General features: G+C 36.1%; 1 protein-coding gene across 3 annotated transcripts in view; it reads right to left on the reverse strand.

The window, feature by feature from the left end:
- The window catches only part of LOC131034013 (isoamylase 2, chloroplastic), a 374673-nt gene extending 350009 nt beyond the window's left edge, over nt 1–24664 (reverse strand). For all 3 annotated transcript variants that reach the window (XM_057965350.2, XM_057965347.2, XM_057965346.2), the window contains exons 1-3: nt 24385–24664; nt 18619–18713; nt 8326–8664 (exon numbers count right to left, since the gene is read on the reverse strand). In XM_057965350.2, the coding sequence (XP_057821333.2) occupies nt 8326–8664; nt 18619–18675 (396 nt within the window). In that variant the 5' untranslated portion in view covers nt 18676–18713; nt 24385–24664. The remainder of the gene's footprint in view (nt 1–8325; nt 8665–18618; nt 18714–24384) is intronic.
- Between the last annotated feature and the right edge of the window lie 751 nt (nt 24665–25415).

Genomic DNA, 25415 nt, shown 5'->3' on the forward strand with positions numbered 1-25415 from the left:
ATCACTATATTTTGTTGCTATCGATATTATAGGTCAATTCATAATCATAATGGTATCCAGATTTGCATCAGCTTCAAACTCAAGAGTGCAAGTTAGCCCATTGAAAGAAGAACCCCTAGTAGTCATGACCCCACTTTGAAATATGGCATAATAGCACCAGTACAAGGGAGCGTTATTTTTACCTAGCGCATGAAGAAGTTTAGTGGAAGCATCAATTGCCTCAAATATCATCTTGTAGGAATTCCTTGCCATGATGCCAACGAATGTCCAGCAGCCCCTAAAGAATTGAAATGAGAGATGATAGCCCTTCTTGCAGCAATAGATGAAATAAATTGGAGAGGGCAAAGACAATTTGTCAAGATGATCTAAGGTGGATATGCAAGGCATTGTGGGCTCTAGTCATGGTCCACATATATGGGTCCCACCCTCCTCTTCCACTTTCAGCAAAGTCCATTTTTTTGTGCCTAGAAATGAACGAGAATTCCAACCTTCATTGCAAGCTACTAGGTGGAATTATGGATGTGCACAAAGAAACAAATTGTTGATTTTATGATCAGAAATGAATTAAGCAGAAAGACAGGAATAAGGAACAATAAGACACAGTCAATACCTTGGGAAAACCCTCCTTCTTGAGGGAGAAAACCCAGCCAAAAAATCTCCTTGTATTGTTATATTGAGAAGGGCAGAAATCTGCTTTACAACTGGCCCAAAGGCTAGGCCTATCTGAAGCAATGAAGATAGCACCTCTCCTAGGTGCAATTTATACAATGAATGAGATATCTCCTTAATATATCAATCTGAAGCGATATGATAATATGCTGAAGATGATCGATCTTCTTGAAGTCACAAGAACTTGCCTTGATCAAATATCATATCTCTCTTTAATGAATTCGCTTGAGTGAATATATACATGTATGGTGACTATTCGTGAAAGGTCGGCCTTCTTCACAGATGAGGCGACTTTACAAACAGAAAGGAGATGACATTTGGTGAAGAGTCAGCCTCAATAAATAAATAAATAATATGTAAATGAATGCCGCCAATTTTATATATGTTTTATTATTTGAATTTATGGGCAGAGATACTCTCCCGCCGCTATACAACAACACTCCCTCTTAGCTAGAGAGATATCTTTCCAGATATTCATGTCATGGAGTTTCTCAACATGACACCCATAATGGCTACTCTCATTTATAGAAAAGAGTTCATCACGGAGTCACTCAACATGATATCGTCATGGAGTTACTCAACATGACATCCACCATGGCTACTCCCATGTGTGGAAAAGGAACATGTGCACAAGTGCCCATCACGGAGTCACTCAACGTGATGTTATCATGGAGTCCCTCAACATGATGTCCACCATGGCTACTCCCATGTGTGGAAAAACACAAGTACAAACAATTCATCACAGAGTCTCTCAACGTGATGTTGTCATGGAGTCTCTCAACATGACATCCACCATGGCTACTTCCATGTAAGGAAGGAAACACATATACAAGTGTTCATCACAGAGTCTCTCAATGTGATATCGTCATGGAGTCTCTCAACATGATGCCCACCATGGCTACTCCCATGTGTGGAAAGAATCACAAGTACAAGGGTACATCACAGAGTCTCTCAACGTGATGCCGTCATGGAGTCTCTCAACATGATGTCTCATCTCAGTCTTAGAGATGAACAAGGGCTCACACCTCATATTTCTCCATCTCAGAGAAATATACACTACAAGGGCTTTCACCTCATATTTCTCCGTCTCAGAGAAATATACACTAAAAGGAATTTTTCATGATGATGTGACTCTCTATGAAGCTTCAAGTACTAGCATCAACCTCTTGACCTCCTCGTCCACGGTTGTCTCTGTTGGTTTGTCAGACTCCCTCTGAATGTTAATTCCTCCTCTTCGAAGAACCTAATCGGCTTTAGAATAAGAAACCTTCTTAATCAACTTTAGAGCTTGGCTCCTTCTGAGATGTCCCCATGGCAATTTCTGCAGTAGAAACAAGTTGTGTAGACCTTAATTTGCAATCTTGAGCAAAGTGACCATACTTGTCACACCCGAAACACTGAATGTGAGAGAGATCCTTCTTTTTCTTCGGTTCTGGGGCAGAATTTGATTCTATGTCTCTATTCCTCTTTCTTCCTTTGCCTCTTTCTTTAGAAGTATGTGTAGCAAGAACTTGATTTTCTACATCATGATAGTTTTGCCTAATTCCTCTTGCTACCAACCTGGACTCTTCTTTATTACAATCAGCTCGAAGACAATCAAACTTGGGCAACTTAGATCTCACACTAATGCTTTGGATAAAGAGCTCCCAAGATTGGGGAAGACCATTTAGTGCCAACATAACAAGATCTCTGTCTGCAATTATATCCCCAATAGCGCTCAACTGATCTCTTAAATCAACAATCTTCATAAAGAATGAGATGACTGAATCTTCCTTATCCATTTTTACATGGTGAAGTTGTTGTCTCAAAGCAAGGGCTCTGCTGGTATTGTTGATCTCATACAATCATTTTAGAGTATCAAACATTTCTTTAGCTGACTTCATCTTGGAGATGATTGGTACTAGGTGATTCATCACAGAGTCTATCATGATCTTTCTAGCCTTCGTGCCATTTTTCTTCCACTGGATTTTCTTAGTATCATCAGAAGGCCCGCATATCACTTTCCATGAAATCAAGAAGATCATTCTCCTCTAATACAATGAGTACCCTGGGTTTCCAAGAGTTGAAGTTTGAAGCTCCATCAAGCCTATCTTCTACCTTGACGCCATTCACCATCTTCTTTTTCTGCACAAATTCTCCTTCAAAAAATCTGTCCTCAAGTCTGAAATAATTTGCAACCTTAGATCTGCAATACTTTGCCTTCAAGATCTGCCCTAGATGAAAAGTTTACTTGACTGCTTAAACAACTCTAATCAAATATTTTCTTAGACCCGCTCTGATACCATGTTGATTTATGATCAAAAATGAATTAAGCAGAAAGACAGAAATAAGGAACAATAAGACACAATCAATACCCTGGGAAAACCCTCCTTCTTGAGGGAGAAAAACCCAGCCAAATAATCTCCTTGTATTGTTATATTGAGAAGGGCAGAAATCTGCTTTACAACTGACCCAAAGGCTAGGCCGATCTGAAGCAATGAAGATAGCACCTCTCCTAGGTGCAATTTATACAATGAATGAGATATCTCCTTAATATATCGATCTGAAGCGATATGATAATATGCTGAAGATGATCGATCTTCTTGAAGTCACAAGAACTTGCCTTGATAAAAATCATATGTCTCTTTAATGAATTCGCTTGAGTGAATATATACATGTATGGTGATTATTTGTGAAAGGTCGGCCTTCTTCACAAATGAGGCAACTTTACAAACAGAAAGGAGACGACTTTTGGTGAAGAGTCGGCCTCAATAAAAAAATAAAGAATATGTCAATGAATGCCGCCAATTTCATATATGTTTTATTATTTGAATTTCTAGGCTGAGATACTCTCCCGCCGCTATACAACAACACAAATAAGGCTTGTGCAAACATTTGGTATTATAACAACCGTCCCTTCAACATGGCAAAGAATTCATATTGAGAGTGTTTGGTGACAACATCGATAGCTGTAGGGAAAGGGTACAAGGCCCCTGCTCCAAAACATTTAATTGGCAAGTTGCTCAAAGATGCTATTGTAGATGCAAAACAAATTGTGGAAGATGAAAATAAGCAATGGCGAAAGTTTGGATGCTCAATTCTTTTAGATGGGTGGACAAATGGAAGGAATCGCAATCATCAATTTTTTAGTGGCTTCAAAGGGTGAGATAGTTTTTCTAAAGTCAATTGATGCCTCCAACGTAATGAAGAATGCAAAACAAATGAGCTTGATATTGGAGGGAGGTGTTTTAGAAGTGGGCATTGAAAAGTCCAAGTTTTTAATGACAATGCAATAAAAACAACTTTAATTGAGTTGTTTTAGAAATTGTTATTAATAGCAGTCATCATTCATTCAATGGCATATGTGGCGGCTACAAGATTGCTTCAAGAGAGGCATCTAACAATGTTTTGGACCCCTTGTGCAGCTCATTGCCTTGACCTTCTTCTAGAGGGCACAAGGAAAATTGATTGGGTGGAACCAATTGTAGAAGCAAGAAATATAACAAAATACACACACATACACACACACACATATATATATGATCATTCATGGGATCTACAATTGTTGAGAGATCATGCTAAGAGAAAAGAGCTTGTGCAATCGTGTGCTACAAGGTTTGCAACTATTTTTCTAACGATGCAAAGTATCACTAGTTTATTGATTCACTTGAAGTAAGATGTTTATGAGTCAACAATAGGTAGACTCAACTTATTCAAAGAAGGCCAATGGAGGAAAGGATCACAAACATAATTTTTTATGGTGATTTTGCAACTAGAGCATTAAAGATTGTCAATGTAACTTCAACTTAATTTAGTTTTCAAATTGAATCCTTTATTTTTAAACTTTAGAAGTGTTTTGTTTAATTGTAAGTTGTAACTTAAATTTGCTTCTACTTTGTACTTTGTAGATAACCAAGTTGTTGGTGAGGATTTTGCACTTACTGGATCGCAAGAAAAATGTAATGTGATATATTTGTGAGGCCATGGAAAAGGCCAAAGACGCCATCCAAAACTATAACAGAGGGGATGCAAATAGATTTGCCCCTATTTGGGAGATCATCGATCAAAGGTGGAACAATCAATTCCACCAACCTATTCATGCAGCGAGGTACTGTCTCAACCACAAGTTCTTCTTTAATGGCTTCATAGATGCTAATGGAGAGGTTACGGAGGGTCTATCCACATGTATTGAGAGGATGTCACCTACAAATGCAGTGAGAGATCTCATAATTTTAGACTTGCAGAATTATAAGGCATCTAGGGGCAGGTTGTTTTCTTCACATTTAGCTAGAGGAGGAAGGGACACCCAACCACCAAGTAAGAAAAAGTGAACCCTTATATCTTGCAAGTTATAAATTGCAATTATTAATAGAATATCATTTATTTACAAAAACTTGAATATCTTATTTGCAGATTCTTGGTGGGAAGATTGGGGTGGAAACGCCCCAAATTTGCAAAGGCTAGCCCTCCCAATTTTGTCTCAACCTTGTAGTGCTTCTAGCTGTGAGCACAAATGGAATTTGTTTGATGCCATTCAAACGAAGAAACATAATAAGTTGACTCAACGATGCCTCATGATTTTTGTGCAATAAAACATTTGGCTTCACACAAGAAAGGCGCAGGACCAGCCAAACAAACTGATTGATTCAGATCAGATTGACCCCTATAGTGACTAGACCATGCAAGCAGATGAGGCCTCCTTGTTTACAAAGGATGAGATTGCTGATCTCAAGAGGCAATCTATGGAGAATGTGGCTAGAGAAGAAGTTGGAGAGATTAAATTGGATGACCTTGATATGGTGGTGGAGGAGCCATTTCCAACTACCAGCAGGGTGGAGCCACAAGCACAACCTTCTATGCCAAGCAGGGAACCACAATCGAGTACAAGGACCATACCCTCTACCTACCAATTTTTCACTAGGTTGGGGAAGAGGAAAATGTCAAAACTTGTGATGTTTAACATGCCTAGATATGAAATTTATTATGATGATTTTCAAAGACAATCATCATAAATTCATAAAAGTTATTAGTTAATAGCTAGCTATTGTATACAATATCCACTATCGGAATTTGCATGATAATGCCAATATGTAATCCATATGTATTAAAAAATCAAAATTAATAGAAAACACTTCCTCGTGGTTTTTTAGACTCGTTAGATACATTTTTTTTTAATTGAATTTTGGAAAAAAAAAGTGGTTTTATAAGAAATTCTAGTACTTTTTAAGTTGCTAAGTTTTTGCCAAGTCAAAAATTTTGGGCTTGCCGAGTACTCTCCAGTCCAAGTCTGTGAACTTTGATATGATCATGCAACAACTCATTTATCTATGCCTTGATAGTTCTGATACTTAATGTTAAGTACAGATGCCAAGCTAACAAGATGAGAGGGGGGGGTGAATCATACAAACTTAATCTTCCATAAAAACAACAGATTCAACCTCGGTAACATATACTTCAGTAATATAACCAAAACTGCTAAACATGCAAACTCAAAAGCATATAAACATCATAATACTCATAACACCAGATTTAACGTGGAAACCCAAATAGGGAAAAACCACTGTGGGATTTCGGACCCACTAAGAAATATACTCTTCTAGAGTATGCTCGTTTAAAAGCAAATCCTGTTAAAGATTACAAACACATTGCTAGATGTGACCCGGTTAAGGGATTTCCCTCAAATCTGTTAGGATCTTCACCTTGTTAGAAGTGACCTTGTTAAAGGATTTCAAACACTCAATCAGAATGTCACCTTGCTAGAGGGTTTTACAAATAAGACTGTTAAGTCCACTTGGTTAAGAGATTTTCTGTCACTTTACAAATTAACAGTAATAAAAATCTATCTGCAACTTCACATCTAAAAATGCTAAAGCAGATTCTTATTTGCTCAATACAATCTAATCATAGGACTTATCTTGTCCATCTGCTGGGCTCTATACTCTATTATTCAAACAGGTCTTCAAGCTTCTGTGTTCGGTAATCACTATGTAGCATCCCTGTGCATACACTTGCCCGCATACATTGTTTATCAACAGTTCCTTATTTATAAACAATTTGCCAACCGTTTAATCTCCTTGATCACATATCCCATGATCAATCGTAGCCATCAGATCTTCAAACTTGACCAGGTTCAATGTATCCTTCAATCTGAAAACGTTTTACCCCGCCTTGGAACTTGCATACATTTCTTGGAACTTGTGCTAGGGTATTGTGGTTCAATCTGGGTTGTAGATCTTCCTGCCAATTTTCCTTTGCCATAGATTCTTTAACAAACTTCATGCACGGCATACCAATCATTTAATCAGTTCCAGCTCATCAGCTTCCTTCATTAAATAATGCTTTTATTCATTAAATGCATTATGTTATTACTCGGTTGCAACTCTGTAAATACTAAACTTCACTCGGTAGACATTTTGCCTTCATTAACCGAAAGCGATAACCTTAGGGTTTACCGACTAGGTTCTTTGCTCGGTAACATAGTATAGTATTAACCTTACAATCAACAACATATGTAGGATATCAAAACAATCTAAACATCATGATCTCATCATTGTCTAACTCGGTAATAGTTGCACATTGAATAACTTATTCTTCCCTTTATTCATCACATTCTTTCTGTGTCTTTTACCGACAACTTTATACTCATCAAATCATACTTCTTAAGATATGGCAACATCATACTGAATTAGAAAATCAATTTCTTGACATCAATGACAAAATAATAATATTAAAACAGTAAACATCCTTGATCAGTTATATCCATAATCATCAACAACCTTCTCAATATCCTAATTGAAATGCCAACAATCTCTTATTGTAATTGGAATGCCAACAATCTCCCTTTGTTTGTTATAATGCCAACATGCCTATCTTTTGAAAGGAAAGCAATGATTTATTATTTATGATATAATTCTTTATATAGACTCACCTTGTTGCACTAACCAATTGCTATTTTCCTTGATTGCATTAATATTTAACACAAAGATATGATACAAAACCAATGATGTAGCTGTAGGCGTACCACAGTTCACTATATTTACTATTTACGTTTTGTTAAACTGCACTTCGAAGCATCTAGAAATAACGGCCTTATAAGATCTGACTTATAAAAGCCATGTGCTTCTAGATTCATTCTCTTGCAACAGAGTGGGTAGAATGGGGGCATCACATAGACCTCAGCATTTGCAACAAATAATATAAAAGAGCATAATTATTTAAGAAAAGGGTAGAGAATGTATTATTCTAATGTCAAAAGGTTTTCAATAAAACCATTGCTGTGAACCACACTTTTAAACAAATGAAATGTCGACTTTATCAATCACAGCAGTATGATTATGTCTTTAGTCTTGAATCTCCAAATACTGGCTCTATTAAACTAGACTTAAGCAAATTGATACAAGATTATAGTTCCATGTAAATATCCAAAAGCTTTTTCTAATTGTCTACAGTTGAAATAAAAATGAACTTTCTTTCTGTTCATATAGACAAACTGCATTCACACATCATACTAACTTTAATATCAAACTTTTAGAGACAATTCTTGCTCAGATAACTTGAATAATTATCCTACTTAAATGCCCCAAGAAATAGTATATTATTCATTTCCTTAAACACCTATATTTATATTGCATTCTTATGAGAAAACAAGGAAATGCAGCTTTGTTGAAAAAGTACCACCTGTCCTCCAGCATCTGTGTGAAAGAGGTACACTGATTCCATCAAACTTGAGGAGCTTCTCCCATACGTCTCCAATTCGCCTTTCTCCTTTTTTACAGAAGACTCATAATCGAGAAAAGTGTACATGTAAGCATCAACTTCTGAAGAGTCCCTTTGAACACTAAATATCTTCAATTGTCCCCTTCTATACCTGCTACTGTAATTGTATATTGCCTTCTTTTTGGAAATAAATGATATAAAACTCCAACTGTTCTTCAAGGTGCTCCATGGATCTTGGAAAGATCGTTTAATGGGTGCATGAAGCAAATGCCATGAATTTCTCAAAGAGAAATTAGGCAGCTGCAGGCACACGACAACAGGATGGATTAACAATTTATTGTGTACATGAATAGATCATACTGCCAATTCATCTCACCTTAAAACTAAATAAGAAAATGTATTACTAAGATTATCTACTCCCTATGAAAGCACTCATAATGAAGACAAGTTTATACTCTAATCCTTGTTAATTGGCTAACACTATATTCAACAATTGGTAAAATCCTCAAAAAATGTCAGATTTCTGTATAAACTTGTGTACATTTACTACATGCCCCAAAATTTACACATGTTAATAAATTGTGATTTCTAATACTGTTTTCTCCTATAGAAATCATCCAATCTTATATTAGCCCCATCAGGGTGATAGTTAAGGATGACTGTTCTTCTTCTACTTCACAATCTGATACAGAATTAGAACAGTTTTGGAACAATTTTGACCTGCTACCTAGATCTCCATCAGGCTTATCTTCATTTTCTTTGGCAACAGGTGCTCCTTTCACATGGTTATTTGTGACGTGTGAAAATTTATTAAAGTTCTAAGCATCTTGGATTTGGGCCTCGTAATTAGAATTTTTTTTGTTTATCTTTCACCCTTTAGTTTATTTTAGAGTTGGAATTCATGTATGACCAGTGCCTCTCCATGTTTCTAGAATGGGGGAATTAATTTTTTTTGTTAATCTTTCACCCTAAGTTTATTTTAGAGTTGGAATTCATGTATGACCAGTGCCTCTCCAAGTTTCTAGAATGGGGGAACAAAGGGAATTGTGGACTGGGTTTTGACGACAGCAAAAAAAATTCCTGGATTTTGAGGACAGGGAGCAGGGAAGGTGGGGATGACCTCTACTATAGTACTAGTATAAATGTTATATTTAAAAATTAAATTAAAAATAGTTTAAAGTGAAAAGAAGCAATCCAATAATCCATTTGATAATTATAATGACAAAAATGATAACATGATTTTTCAATTTTATTTAAAATTTTAAAGCAATGAAGTTATAAAACTTGAAAAATTTGAAATTACAAATGAGCTGAGAATCACAACTACAATCTACAAGTAGCATACCTCAAGATGCCAAAAGAAGATATACTTAGCTGGTTCAAGCAACAAGCTCAAAAATCAAAGTCATTGTATAATGGATATCGTAGAAACTTCTCCTCATCACTGGAACTGCTGGAGTGATTTGTATCCTGGTCTAGGGCTTTTGTTTTTTGTTTTAAACTTCTCCTTTTTCTGCCTCATGGTTTGTGACAGTGACACATTGGGATGTCCTAGCGTTCCTGGGAAACATCAGGGACAGCACACCATCCCTAGTTAACAGTTTCTAAAGGGGAAAACATCCCCATATTGGGTAGACATCCCAGAGATGTCCCCAAAGAAAAACAGAAAAAAGGGAATAAGTTAGGGACATTCTGTCCCCGCCCCCAAGAAATCCCCAGATTTAGAAGACGAGAGAATACCCTAGGAATGTGTCCCCCCAGAGTACACTATATATGACTCTTTGCTATTGTGACTGGCTGTAAATTGACTGACTTAGCTAGTTTGTAGAAATTCACGTAATTCCATTCTTTTTTCTTCTATACAATAAAGAATATTTAGTCTTTAAAAGTTTTTTCCAGTGTGGAATTCAGTGAAGAAAGCACAAATTTATGTTTCAATCACTACTTTTGCATGCATGCTAATTTAACTCCTTAAAACAATAAGCAGACAGTTGGTCCAATCCATCTACAATAAGTTGATTACTCTTGCTTCAGATTGGTGGCAAACCAATACAAACCATATGAAGTGAGTCCTGTTAGCTGGTCAATTGACGAAAACCTAGTTCTTCCTAGAAGGGTAGATTCATGACAGAGTCCACATCTGCACAAATTTGTGAAATCACCTTTGGAGACAAATTTGGTGACTGTTTCGGAAATAAACTCGGATGGCTTGGCAGGAGATGTGATCATTGCAGTTAGACAGTTTAATATCTGACAGATAGTATTAATGGTGAGTTTTTCGGCTCTTCAATATTGATGATTAATATCATAAGTCATGGCCTTGATGAATATTGCCGATGTTATTATAAAGGGCCAATTCCAATGAATATTTATTCTGCGTATCATTTGGCAAATTATTTATGGGTCCCGGTTCTTCTAAAGTTTGGTGCATAAAGTCTGATATAAATTAAAGTGAATTATTTGATATTATTGAAGCTTTTGTAGTATCATTAGTATTGGGCGTAATGCATATTATAAGGCATATATCATTTATATTAAGGAGACTACAGTCGGGGAAAAGTAATATTTCAAGGGGAATGCCAGCCGTTTCAGATACATCATTGAAAATCAATAGTGATTCATTGCTGCAAGCAAATCGTTGTGTTTGAACTTTGAACAATTACAGAGTTTGGTGTGACAAATTTTCAAGTGGGGTGTTCAGATTTGTGGGTAACCATGCTATCTTCTGGAAACTGGTTTCTGTTTATGGTGCCGCTGATAATTCTTGGATCTGAAGACGACTCTACACAAGGTGTGGATACTTCTGCTCTGGCATGATTCCACCTGTAGCAGCTCTTAGTTTGTGGCACCCCTGAAGGAGGAGTGTACAGCGATAGTGTTTTATTTTGCTGTGTGTCAGTGACAGCAGCAAAATAAAGAAATCTGATTGAACTTGCAAATCCGAGTTCAGTATTTGGGGTAAACAGTAGCAAGAGTTATTGAACAATCAGTATAACTTTGCACTGTAATGTCTTATAAACCCTCTGTGTGAATCAATCGTCTTGCATTGTAAATCGAATTGCAGTTAGTGTTTCTTGAGATGAACAAGTCTTATTTCATGAAGGATTTAATTTCAGAATGATGTGATGCCATTATGCCTTGACTTATTACTTCTTATGAATTCTGAATTTGTAAAAATTCTGGAAAGAGTTACTTGAATGATGGAAAGAACTGTATTTGGCCACCTGAGAAGTCTTTTCTAAATCTGAGTGTGTTTATATAAGAAAATTCTGCAAACAAATCTGTGTAGACTTGGCCAGGGATATTACAAATTTACACCTATACATTAAATTTGCTAGGTCATCAAAATATATTCAATTGTCACCTTGGACAAAGAAAACAAATAATTCATCAGTAACTCCTTCGTCAGTATAGTAACATGATTTGTCTCTATTCTTCTTAAATTTGTATCTCTGATATTCAGGGTTAGGCTTATATGTTCTTTTAGCTTCTTCTCTTAATCTTGCATGTCTATCAAGACATCTAGATGCCATATGACCAACTTTATTGCAGTTAAAACATTTAAATGATGCTTTACCTTCATACTTACTTCCAATAGGACCTTTAGGCATTTTCTTTGCAAATAGTGCTTCAAGTTCTTTCAGTTCTTCATTTTCCTTCCTGATATCTTCAAGTTCTCTTGCATAAAGTGCTCCAATCAGATTTATCAAATGATGATGATGATGATGATGCTTTGAAGGCTAGACCTATCTTAATTGTAGCAACAGGACCAAATTCCTCAAGCTCAAATGCTGAAAGTTTTCCAACCAAGGTATCTCTAGATACTAATGTACTAGGCATTGTTCTCAACTCATTAATAGCAGTTACTTTCATTTTGTATGCCGGTGGCAATGCTCTCAAAACTTTAGAAACAATTTTATCTTCACTCAAGGAACCTCCACAGTATTGTATTCCCAAAACAATTTCATTAACCCTTTCTATAAAAGCAAAAATTCTTTCATCTTCTTCCATTTTCAAATTTTCATACCTAGCCCGGAAGCATTCCAGTTTTGCAATTTTGACAGTGGTATCTCCTTTATTCAATGTCTCCAATTTATCCCAAATAGCTTTAGCAGTAGATCGGTCTGATAATCCCATGATTTGTTGATCTGACAAGGCGCTCAAGAGTGCTTCTCTTGCTTTGCAATCATTCTCTTGATCCTTACCCAATGTTGGTGGATTAGGTTGATTCGGTGTAGGACCAACATAGCCATTCTTTGTAACATCCCATATGTCTTTTCCAATACAATTCAGATGTGTCTCCATTCTGATCTTCCATATACCATAGTTAGTTCCATCAAGTTTCGAACTGTCCTTCCTGAAAAAGTTAGTTGCTATAGAATCACCTCAAATTGTTAAACTTCTGCAAAAAGAGGACTTAGCTCTAATACCAATTGTTAGGACCCAGAGGCAACTGAGAGGGGGGGTGAATCAGTTGTCAATTAATTTCAACCCAAATATAACTTTAATCAAACTTGATACTTAATACCGGTAAACCAAACTTAATGCCGGTAGACAGATTAGCAGTTAATATCAGTACCGGTGAAACTCAATGCATATAACAGAAAGAGAAACAACATCCACAACACATAACACAAAGATTTGTACGTGGAAACGCTGTAAGGGGAAAAACCACGGTGGGAAACCTTACCCACAATCAGATGATACTACTACAGATAGTATGTGTATACAAATGGGGTTCTGCACATGCAGAAAGGCCAACCGTCTAGAGCTCACTGCTCAATCACAAAATAGGAGTCACACTGACTACAATTGGATGATTAAATCCAACGATAATGTACTGCTCAAAGTAGCATCTCCAATGCTGGATTCAGTACCTGTTAAGCTCTAATAATCTCCTTCTCTATGGTCTGCTCATATGATCTTCAATATTCGCACATACCATGTTACAATACCACAACCATATACCGTTATCTTCCTTCTACCTATTACATCATCTCACAAATGAGATATTACATATATACCAAAACCTAAGACCAAATGTGTAGGTAGGCTAATAAAGAATATTACAATTAAATCAATTACAGATAAGTCAACATGCGATGCATCATGTCGGCTCAATGCAATTACAACAATATCCAATTGATTAAATCATCTCCATAACGTGTCGTGCTGATCTGGAATAGATAATGCATGTTGGTCCATAACCTAGACCAATTTGCCGATAACAGCAAATATGTCAACCCGATTTAGACCAATAACCAAAATACCAAAACCAAGTGTCCAAACCATGTCTTCGACATAAACAAGTAATCTCCAGATGATAACAAGTCATCCTCAGTGTTGGTGAACAATATAAGCTGTCGGTGAACAATATACCAGTGACTATGCATAAGTCACTGAACTTGTCGGTGAACATAACCAAAGATCTCCAAAAGGACAAGTGTTGATAAGTGTTGACATCAATGACAAAACCAATGCAACACATCCATAATACCAACACAAAGGAACAATAATCTTTGATATACATAAAAAATGCACCTAATTTTAAAGCTTTCATTGAGATTTGTTAATTCATATCAAACAAATTTTGTCAATTTGTACCTTTCATATGCAACACATCCAAATTCAGGACTTGTCCATATGAGGATACTAAGAAGAGGATGCACATGATGTATGGCCCATACACCATAGTAGTTAAGATAAGACTTGGCAGGAGGCCACTCTAAAGAGAAGCCACCTAGATAGGGTTTCATACAAGTACACTCCACTTACAATAGCTAAAACATTTGGTGGTAGGATGTAGGCTTGGTGTTGCTTTCATCACAGTAATAGATCCTTCCAATAAATTCATTACCAATGATATACAAAAGAGACCAAAGCATCCATGAGAAGCCCATGCCTACAATGACAATGGTGGTGAAGTGGTGCAACTAAATCCTTGCAGTATCAAAGCTGCTGAATAGCTGATGCTAGTTTTGCTCCATTTTTTCTCAAACTCTTCTACGACAAGCATATACTAAGAACTATAAATGACATTGATTACTAATGAGCCACCCTTAATTGGAATCACCTCAACCAAGCTATAATCGCCCAATTATCCTCATGAACAACTACAAACAAATTCGCCTACAAAAAAAACTGCCCTAGGTAATTCCGCAATCTTTTCATACCAAAATCCAATCCCGAAACAAACCATACCCAAGTATGCCTCGGTTTTTTGTTGATTCAATAACAAAAACTATCTACTAAGTAGCAATGGGGATCAATGACCCATACTCCCCCCAGCTCCAAAACCTATGGCATCAAGGTGTCGAGAGAGGCAATAAGGTAGCAACTAACAGTCCGACCAATGGACCACAAGGGTATTATGTCCTTGGTTAAGCCATCCACATATCCAATGGTGCTAAGGCAATAATTGGGATCCAAAAACATGGGGTTAACCACATGAGACTGCCTATGAGTGATCTAACAGGACCAATTTATTGTTTGTGTTGAGCATTGATACATGGACTCTCCAAAGTATAGCATGCATTATGCTTTTGAGCCCATTAAACAAAAAATCAATCGAATGTAATGGATTCATAAGGCATTGAATTGATGGCCTTGGGACATGTGAGACACCAAACACACCCACCATTGGTTTGACCAATAGGCCAAGACTAATAGAAATCAGCAACAATGTAGGGCCATGGTAATATAACATTCAGCACTTAATGAAACTAGGCCAACCACTTAGTCATCCATGCACATGTGGCACAATTTGATATATATATTCTGACCAATAGAATGTTGATGCAATAGTCCAAGTGGACTCAATAAGGCCTTTGTGTACCTTTGACCTCGAGACCTAACTATTAAATAAAGCATGATCAAACGATTTAGTATAGTCTCACTCAAAAGTAATGGCAGTAAAGCATCACGAGGGTGCCAAATGTGTGTAGTGGTGGTTAGGCCAACAAGCCACAGCCAATGAAAATCAGCCACATCATCCTAATTCTTTGTGGGGCCACTCTAAAGAACAAAGTGCTAAGGTTGAGAACAATAGATATAAAAAGGGCCATAGCAAAATCTAGGATTACACCAGATTCCACAAAGTACATGGGATCTACAATAGTGAGGGAACAAAGGGAAAATGATGACTATTGGAGGTAGGTCAAGGGTCCAATGCCAATTTCCAATGACATTAGAACAATCAAAGAATGACTGAAATGATTACACACAAGCTACGGCTGATCAACTTGCAATTATAACATAACACGTAGTGGACCTATGAAAGGGCTATAGTCTTAGTTGTCAAAAAATGATAGAGTGTAAATCAAATGTTTAAGGCCCACACAAGCTAATTTAAACGGTAAGGTTGCCATCGATCCGGAGCAGGAAAACCACAATTTATAAGCATAAAGTGTAGAGAAAAGGAAACCAAGGAAGTATATGGTCTGACAATGCAGAATCTCAAAATGGTTATCAAGACTTGCTTAGAAGAACAAAATCAAGGTCCAAAAAAGCACTAGAGCGGAAAAAAGGGGTTCCCCAATTCATGAGGAACTAGGGTATGTTGTGGAGGCCACAACATACCCTTGATGAACACTCACTCTAATCCTACCATCATCATTCAAGAGTATGAGAATAGACTATTTCTAGTAAATTTTTGGAAACATAATGTAGTAATGATTGATGATCTAACACAATAATTGATGTCTAGAATTTCAATATATGAACACCACTAAAGTATAGTTCCTACCAGCCTTATTGCCCAATAAATTGGCAAAAGAATCAAGGGTATTGATTTGATAATTTGGTGGGTAACCTAATTAAAGGGTCTTGTAGACAGCAATATTTAGAAGTGGTTGAAATATCTTTCAAAGACAATGTTTTATAATTTTATTGTCCCCAACATATACAGTCATTCAAAGATAACGTTGAAGTCACAAAAGGCCTACTCATGTGCATAGAGAAAACATTTTCTAGCCCAGCAAAATTAGATCTAATTTTAGCAAAGCTACCAATATACAAGTAGGTAACGGCTTTTTCTCAAGTATGGTTGTCGTGAAAAGGAGGAAGACCTTCAAACTAGGTAGAATCCATAAAATTATAGTAGATCTTACATGATACCATGTTGAAATAATTTATGCTTTTAAGCACTATGAAGGGACTTTCGTGGCTAAGAAGCCAAAAATCTTTGAAGGATGGTGATGCACATTTTCAGCCAGCCATGAAATCCATTTGCTTGTGAGTGTACTTGGAGTGTTTTCTAACACACATTCCAAAAAACAAAACCGCCTAACACAACAATGGATGGATGACATGGTGCTCATTCAACTCTAGGCTAGAAGCACTTATTGACTCATTCCATAGCAAGAACGAAGGAAGTTCCCTTAAAGTGCAAACCCCTTGACACAAGAATTGGCGATTTTATATGCTAGGAAGGTGATGCAGGGGGGCCTCCCATCCCCTACATTTCTATAGTGGGTTAGTGGGGATGGCACAAAGAGATTCAAAAGGATTTCACTCCTGTAATACTTGATAGACATAGTAACTCCATTCTTCTTACTCGTTTGCTCTTTTGCTTGAAGCTAGAGAAAGTTGAAGCTTAGATTTTGGTGATCGTTGTTGTTTTTTCCACTTTCAATTGCCAAACCTAGATTCTATAGGGAAAAAATTGAGTACCACTAAGGAAGGCCAGCCAATTGATCTTGATGAGATCACTGCAAATTCTTAGAGACTTGCAAATGATGATGGCCTTCTTGATCCTGATGAATTTGACGTCCTAAGAAAGACCAGCCTTGATAGTGATCTGGTTGAACAACTTAGAGAGGCCCTAAGCCAAGACATTCATCATTAGGACCTACAACACTCTAGTGCAGCTCTCTTCATAGCAGCAAGAGTCGTCGGCTACATCTAATTTTTTCGAACTTTGTACTCAGTTGTAGGTTGACTTTACACAAAGTAGATTGTAATTGAAATTTTGAAAAAACTATTATCATCTAGCTATTATTTAAGCATTATGCAGTGTGCATTATGCAATACAATATAATCAGCACTATGAACACAAATGACAAAATACTGTATTCCACAATTCATGGGCTAAACGCTCAATTTTATTTGATCTCTATATCTCTATTTATTGAAATGCTTTTAAATTTAAAAATCAGTGGATTCTCTTATTTTTTGTGTTTTTTTATTTTTTTTATTTTTCCTGATTAAATCCCGTTAGTTTGAAAAAATCTTTAATCATTTGCCAATTTTTCCCTGAAAGAGTTCTGCTTCCATGGTATATTTTTATTGAAATGAAAAGTGGGGTTACATGTGAAATGCTTAGGAAGGCCAAGCAAGTCAAAACAAAAAATTGGACATAGAAACAGATACAAATCCAAGGGTAATAATTCCAAAGAGCAATGTAAGTGTACAGCTGGAAGAAGAAAATAATCCAAATCTAATAGCAAGGATATTTTGAAATTTCCATGGCAAGTGTTAGATTCAACTCAGTGGAAGGATTCAAATGATATGGATCAGAAAACTTGGATTATTTTGGATGGAGGTGTTATGGAAATTGGTTGGACCTTAAACATATGCAAAACAATCCGGAACCTTAAACATAGGCAAAGCAATCTGTAGAGAAATCAAAGAGAGATCCCTCAAGGATCAACATAAGATGTTCATCTAGAACACACCACAAGAGTTATATCAATTAAAAGCAACTCTCTAGGTACAACCACCAAAAACAACTCATTATTAAATTAAGCCTCTGTATGGCACTCTCTACTAATTTATTTATTTATAGTATGTGTCACTATGTCATACAAAATATGTAATACTATCCATATGGTCCAATTGTCAAAACAAAGAAAACATCGCCATCCATTATCTGGATGTTCATTTCTTGAGGCCAATTCTTGACCCACATGGCTAGTTTTTTCTGATCTGTAAATGTCTGCATTATACAACATCATATGTATAAGCATTAATGGAAAACAATACATTCTAAAATTGCGATTCAAGTTAAGTCTTCCGTCTCCTTTGGGTAAAATAAGAGGATCATAACCAATTGACAAGTGGAATTCTGACACTAAGAATTCATATACAGTTCTCTCTTACTAGATATTATGTTCTCGTCATAGTATCTAAGAGACAATTGTCCAAATTTCAAAATATTTTGATATAAACAAAGAAAAATGGAATGTAGATTCACTTGTGAGCAAGAACAAAGACAAACTGAAAACAAAGCAAGGTAAGGAAAATAAAATTTCATACCGAGATGTTGGTCGGTGAAACATTGGGCATAGTCCTTGTATATGATACACTGTACATATCTCATGCCCTGAAATTGATTTACGGAGATAAACAATCTGCAAAATCACATGGTAAGGTGTCATATACAAAAAAGCCAAACAATTGAAGCTATAAACCTTAAGGATAAAATTTTGAGCTTACAGACATCCTCACAAAAAGAGCAAACGAGATTGAAACTCCTAACTGAAGTCATCTTTGTGATCAATGAAAAAAACCACGAGACAATGGCCATTTTCACTAGAATGTACTATCTGCTTTAATAAATTACATTTTTCTGTATCACTCTATACCACTCATTACATTTGGCATGAATAACATAAATATATTATGATAAATATGTGAGACTCAAGAACAAAAAAATATCTCTTGTTATAAGTTATAACCATCCATGAAGCACATTGCAAGTAACATACCACGTTTGTAACTATCAGCCAAAACTGTTGTTTCTTAATAAAGATCACCAGAATAATGCAGTAGCAGAAGAACTACTACATTTTAAGGAATCGATTAAAAGGACCTAAAGATGCCAACAAATTACAGAGTATTTTAAAAGCACATCAACTTTCCCTTCACTTACAGAGTGCTGATCTCTGTCCATACAGAAGAAATTTGCTGGGACCCATGACATGTAAACCATCACAGTTATGTTAGAGGTGTACCGACCAAATCTAGCGGTCAATTCACCCAAAACAAAGACAATTTTTATGTTAGCAATATGATATTTATAGTCTTCTTGATTAAGCCTGTAGTGAATTTTCACTACATATTTGTTTGGGAATTTTCACTATACCATTGATCACCCCAATCTAACAGCCCACAGAGCTCTACGGTAGCACAATGCCTTTGTGTTCTGGCCTCCTGCCAACTATTCATCTCACAACCTAATGGATAGAAGAAGCTTGAGGTGAAATTCTTTGTTTGGCCCTCAGCACCCACCATGGGTCCATCCTGCTAAATGGTAAGCCCCAACTCGGATAGGTCTTTTGTCCATGACAAATATAATTGGGAGCATCATCCTACATGGAAGTTTGATTGGTCAATGAAGCCTGACAGGGAGAAGGAAAGGAAGTGTTGGAAATCTCCACCCACCATCCAATAAACAAAATCAATGGCTCGGAGCCTCATGAGTAGCAATGGTTGGTTACCTACTAGAAGCATACACAGTGGCAGCCATTACTTTGCACAGCAACTCAACAAGTCCTTAGAAGCCCATGCTGAAAGAAAGTTAATGCAGAGAGTGGCCAAAATCTCTACTTCTCTATAATACAAGACAATAGAGAATAGATCAGATTTCAGACAAACAACTTGTTGGCAATGTAGTTGAAAACCCAACCACCCATCTTACAAAATCAAACCAGCAGCCATCTTCCTCTTATGAATTCAGTAGATGTGGCCACTTCTTGCAGATTCAGGACATCAGGACTTCCTACTAGCAAGTCTAGGAGGTGGTGCGCACACATCAAAGGATATTCAGAGATCTTGCAAGGGATAATCTTCAGTCCTCCAAAGATTTGTGAAGAAGAAATCCAATTTTCTGATAAGTAATAATTTGGCTGCTCTTTGGCTTTTCCAATTTCCTGCCTTCTTTCTCCCTCTTCTCCTTCCATGGAATGTATAAATAGGAGCCATTTACTCAAGGCTCAACATGGAACTTTGCACATTCATGCTTTGTATCTAACCTTGAATGTAAGATTCTATCAATTGACCTTCTTCCTTTTGCTTGTTAGGTCTAAATGTTCAGAGGTTGATTCATGCTTCCAGGTCATTCAAGCCTTCTTATGTATGTAGATTCTGTATTTTCATGAAGATCAATACATATTACTATGACTAATTGCTTCTTTTCCTATTATTTGTGTTATGTGAATGAATACTCCTATAACCTGTGTCTATATGGGGTGTCTACTTTCACTTTCTATTGATTATCGGTTCGTCTATTTTATCCCAGCAACAGGTAGAAGGGAGATCCTTTGAATCTAAGGTTATCAGTTTTGGATCTCCAATTGTTAACTGTGTATAAATTGTATTTGTGAGGGAATTTCAGTGTAAAAGAGAAATAATGCACTGACTTTTGTAAATTTTGTCAAAGACATGGTGAGCTTAGGCTCAACAATGTAAATCATTTTATAATTAATATAATACTTGCAACCTGGGGTTGCCTCTTTTTTTTTTAAATATTGAATCATATGTAAATTTGGAAAAGACCAACTAAGCAAATGTCAGAACTAAAAATCACTTCCATGCCAAGACCAAAGGTTCAAATCTCAACTTTCAAGCATAACGATCTCATTCAAACTGAAATCAATATCCTTATAGAACGGCAACATAATATTGAAAACTTCAAATAAAGGCAAGTTACTTAAGTAGAAACATAGCTACAAGACTCACCTAGACTAGCCTAGATCAGGCAAGTCCTAAGGCAAACAAACACAAATGAGTCCCACGGTTTAATGACCCAAGTACTCAGCATGTCTACCATACTAGTGGGACCCAAAAAGTCTCGTTAGGAATACTTGACCAAGCTCGGGAAAATTAGATAAAAAGAATAAGAAATTGAAACTTAAAAGTGTAAAAGCATGAAAAACCAGCATTTTTTGAAGGTTTGCAGGCATCTAAAGACTTGTTAAAAGCAATAAAATTAAGAAAAATGGCATGTTCCATGAAGGTTTGTGTGGGCTCAAAGGTTTAATTTGAGCTTATTGACAAGAGCTCTACTCCTCCACTCCACCTTGCATTGTGACAGGAAGCACAAGGGGGCTCGAAGGCTTTAATTTAATTTGGTGGTTGGAGCTCTGCCCCTCAACTCCATCTTGTATTGTGATAGGAAATACAACAAGGGCACTACCCCCAAACCCTCACTCTAGTTTAAAAAGCAAAAAATAAAAAATCATTTTCGGCAATGCTAGATGGGAAACCAATATTTTTTCTTCTTTCAAATTTTTCCCAATTAATCCCAAATATTTGAATGAAATTTACACTTTTGGTTGGCTAAGTCCATCTCTATCCTAGTCACTTTTTTCCAAAGAGATTTTCAAATCAACTCTAATGGTGCAATTTATCCCTCATCATTGTTAATTGTTTCATCTTCCAAGTCTATTCCAAGAATACTTAAATCTCCTTGTTCACGTTGTGGCGGAAAAGGTCATACTTCTAGTTCATGTTTTGATCTACATTCCAAGTGTCTCCTATGGAAATCAGAGTAATACTAACCCTATTTGTACTAGTGCAAGTGATTCTTGGTTATCTCATCTTTATTCTAACGATGCAAATGATATCATTCGTCACTGGCATGACACTTAGGATGTTTAATAAGAAGAATGTTGTAGAATGTTGGCATTTAGGATAATTTGTCCAATCATCATGGACAAGCCCACTTCAATGCTCTCTTCAAACATTCATGATTTTAAAAATCCCAACATAGCAGTAAACAATTAGAAGGAAGCCTTGAAGTTCAAATGGATTCCACCTCTTTCTAGTCTCTACAAATTGAACTTTGATGACTTCTCTAGAGGAAATCCTAGCCTCACCAAGGCCAAATGTGTGTTCAAAGAATCCAATGGTATGCTTATCAAAGTTTCTTCCAAGAGACTTAGAGATGGAATCAATAATTAAGCAAAAGCCTTCACATTGATTCTTAGGCTTTAGGCTGTTTACATGTGTGGCATTGATTCAATGATTGATGAAGGAGATTCTAGGGTGATTTGCTTCTCTCTCAAAAATTGAAAATAGGCCAATCAAAAGATTGAAAATATTCTCAAAGAGGCATAACTATTCTTGGATTAATTCAAACCCTACACCTTTCAACATTTTTATAGGGAGATGAATGGGGTGGCAGATTTTCTTTCCAATCAAGGCATTGATGTGTCAGAGGAACTAATCATTAGAGTTGTGAAGGAAAAGTGACAAGGCCTAGACTTGGTTTGGTAGAGTTAATCACCACAAGGTATATTATTAATGATTGTTCAAAGTTCATGATCAAGCATGTCCTTTCCATAGCACGCCCCTTCTCACGTGTGAAACATTAGTAGTTGACGTAGTTATTAATTAAAAAGACAGGTCAAATGAGATTTTATGAAAAGTTGAGCTCACTTTTGGAAGATATTTTTATTTTTTCTCTAGATTGTTTCTCCCTCTGATCACCATGAAACCAAAATTCCACCTTTACAAGGAAAATCAACAATGATTTTCTTCAAGGAAATCATACATTTAAGACTAGGTAAAATATTTGTCATTCGAGGTAGATGAATAAGCAGCAATCAAAGAAATTCTAGGGGAAAACTTCTTGGAAGTGGCAATGGGGCATTTAATGAACTCAAATATCTCTTACATGTTTGTCTCCAACCTACTCAATTTTGTTAGGGATAAGGAGATGGTGAAATCATTGGGCCTCCACTACATGAAAGATAAAGCATCACGGAGGCCTACAAAGAGCTCTTGACACAATTGAATGCTTGTCAAAAGGAACCCTTATGGTGGCAATTTGAGAGTTTCATGGTTTGGTTTAGAGCTTGAGGTAAGGTTTCAAGAATTGGTTGGAAAAGTGAGCAAAATGTAGAGTTTCTTGGTCAAAAACAAAGAGGATCATTCCCCTAGTTTGGCTATCAAACAACTAGCTACCCATCCAAGGTTTCACCACACCAAGAGCATTGCAATGCAAACAAAGCCACCTAAACAATCAAGTTTCTCATCAAAATGACAGGTGTGTTCAATAAGCAAGATAGGACAATTAGTCCAAAATCTATCAAGCCTAAAGTCATTGAACTAGACTAGCAAAGTTTACAATATAGTTTAGTTATAGTATGGAATAGTATATACATGGTATATTTTATATGAAACGCTATGTAGTTTTGTTTTGTCATATATTACCAATCATACAAAATAGCTCAAGTTTTCAATCTGAGCTGTAAACATTTATCCCATGTTCACAAGGTCTAATGTATATACGTACATATATGGAAGGAAAAGTTCCTTGTCATAAGTCCAGGACTCATCCCTTGTTCACGGGATCTGATATATATACATATCTAATATGTATATATTCTTAGTATATGTGTATATATATGTGTGTACATATACATATATTTTCATATATATGAGACTTCATCTCCCTAAATTTATTGAAAAAGAATATAGGAGAATTTTATGTCATGAGTGCAGAACTGCTCCCTTGTCATTGATGGCGGCATAGGGATGCATGGGTAGAACTTATTGCAATGCATTCACACACAATATAAAGATATAACTCAGGGCCACTCAAGTATTGTTTCAATCCCGACGTTTTGTTAGGTTGCGGTCCCGTTTTAACATAGAGCACTTCTTGAGCAAACATCAGAGGTTTGCATTTAGCTCATAATAAGCCATTTTGAAGTAGTAGGGTTTATGGTGTTGAATCAATCTGTTCATTAACTAAATCATAGCTTTGAGAAGATTTTTTAAACAAACTGCATGGATCGATTGCACAAGCAATACTGGTTTTTAATGAGTTCAAAACAACTCATTGTGAAGCCCTAGGTTCATGGCGCTCAATCAATATGTAAATAAGCTACATCATAGCTTTTCAAATAAATTGAGAAATAAGTAAAATAAAAATAAATCTGCATTGCCTGACAATATTGAATTGCTCAAATACAACATCCTAACACAAACGTATTTACACCTAAAATAATATATTTCGTCTAACATAAAAGTGAGGAGAACCGATTTGGTAGGTATAAAAAAAAAATCGCATACCTTCACTATGAATGAACGAAAAAATGCAGAACAGAACTGAGAGGCCAGTGTTAGCAGCAACAAAAATTATGCAGAGAAAATGGCGGAGGGAATTTCCAATAAATATTTATTCACAGGAAATGAAAATGCATTCATAATTCATTATCCGAAAATATTTTTTCGTTAGCTCAGGCTTTTCTCCATCGGCGTTTGGCTTTCAGTCACGTGAGTATATCTATTGTTCTTGATAAATAAAATCCAGTATGCCAAATATGTTTATGTACATGTATTATAAAATACCTCAGCCAAATAAAATCTGATTGAACGATTTGATTAAATTTCTACAGTTCAACGTTCTGGAACACACTTCATAATCTATATTTCATTTATTTTAATAATTATGTAGACAAGAGTGATCAAATTTGAATTTGAATTTTCAATTTAGAGGTGGACTAGTTCATGATCATAGACATGATCATAGAGATGTCCCTACAATTACAAACTAAAAGGAACCTAACTTTGCACAAAAATATGTCATATGTCACTATCTCAATGTATTAAGGCACTATCCTTAAAAGAAGCACCAAACTAAAAGGAAAATAATATGGATATGCAAATTTTATCATTATGTTTTACCCCCACTTTGAGGTGTATGTGAATCTTAAAATGATCATACATTTAAAAGTACGTATATTCACAAAATTGTAATCAAAGTAAATATTTAGACATTAAAGGATATCATCAAGGGTCCATATAGAGTAGTGGGTCCTATAAGGTGTCATCGTGTAGATTTTCCTTCTATACATGCTAAGAATGAATCTTTGCAAGCATCTATAACTATCTAAAAAACTCAACATGAAAGCATGTATGATAAGACATGTCCCTATATAATTAGTTTCATCTATAAGATACACAGAATTGTAGAAGAGGGAAAAAATAGTACATGAAAAGTAAATGTAGTCCAATCATGTAAACCATGCATGACAATGGTTGTAATTAATGCATCATATAATGATCATGTAAATGTATGATAGGAACTTGGGTTGGTGATT

This window comes from Cryptomeria japonica, chromosome 2 (genome assembly GCF_030272615.1).
Source record: "Cryptomeria japonica chromosome 2, Sugi_1.0, whole genome shotgun sequence".
Classification (NCBI taxonomy): Eukaryota; Viridiplantae; Streptophyta; class Pinopsida; order Cupressales; family Cupressaceae; genus Cryptomeria; species Cryptomeria japonica.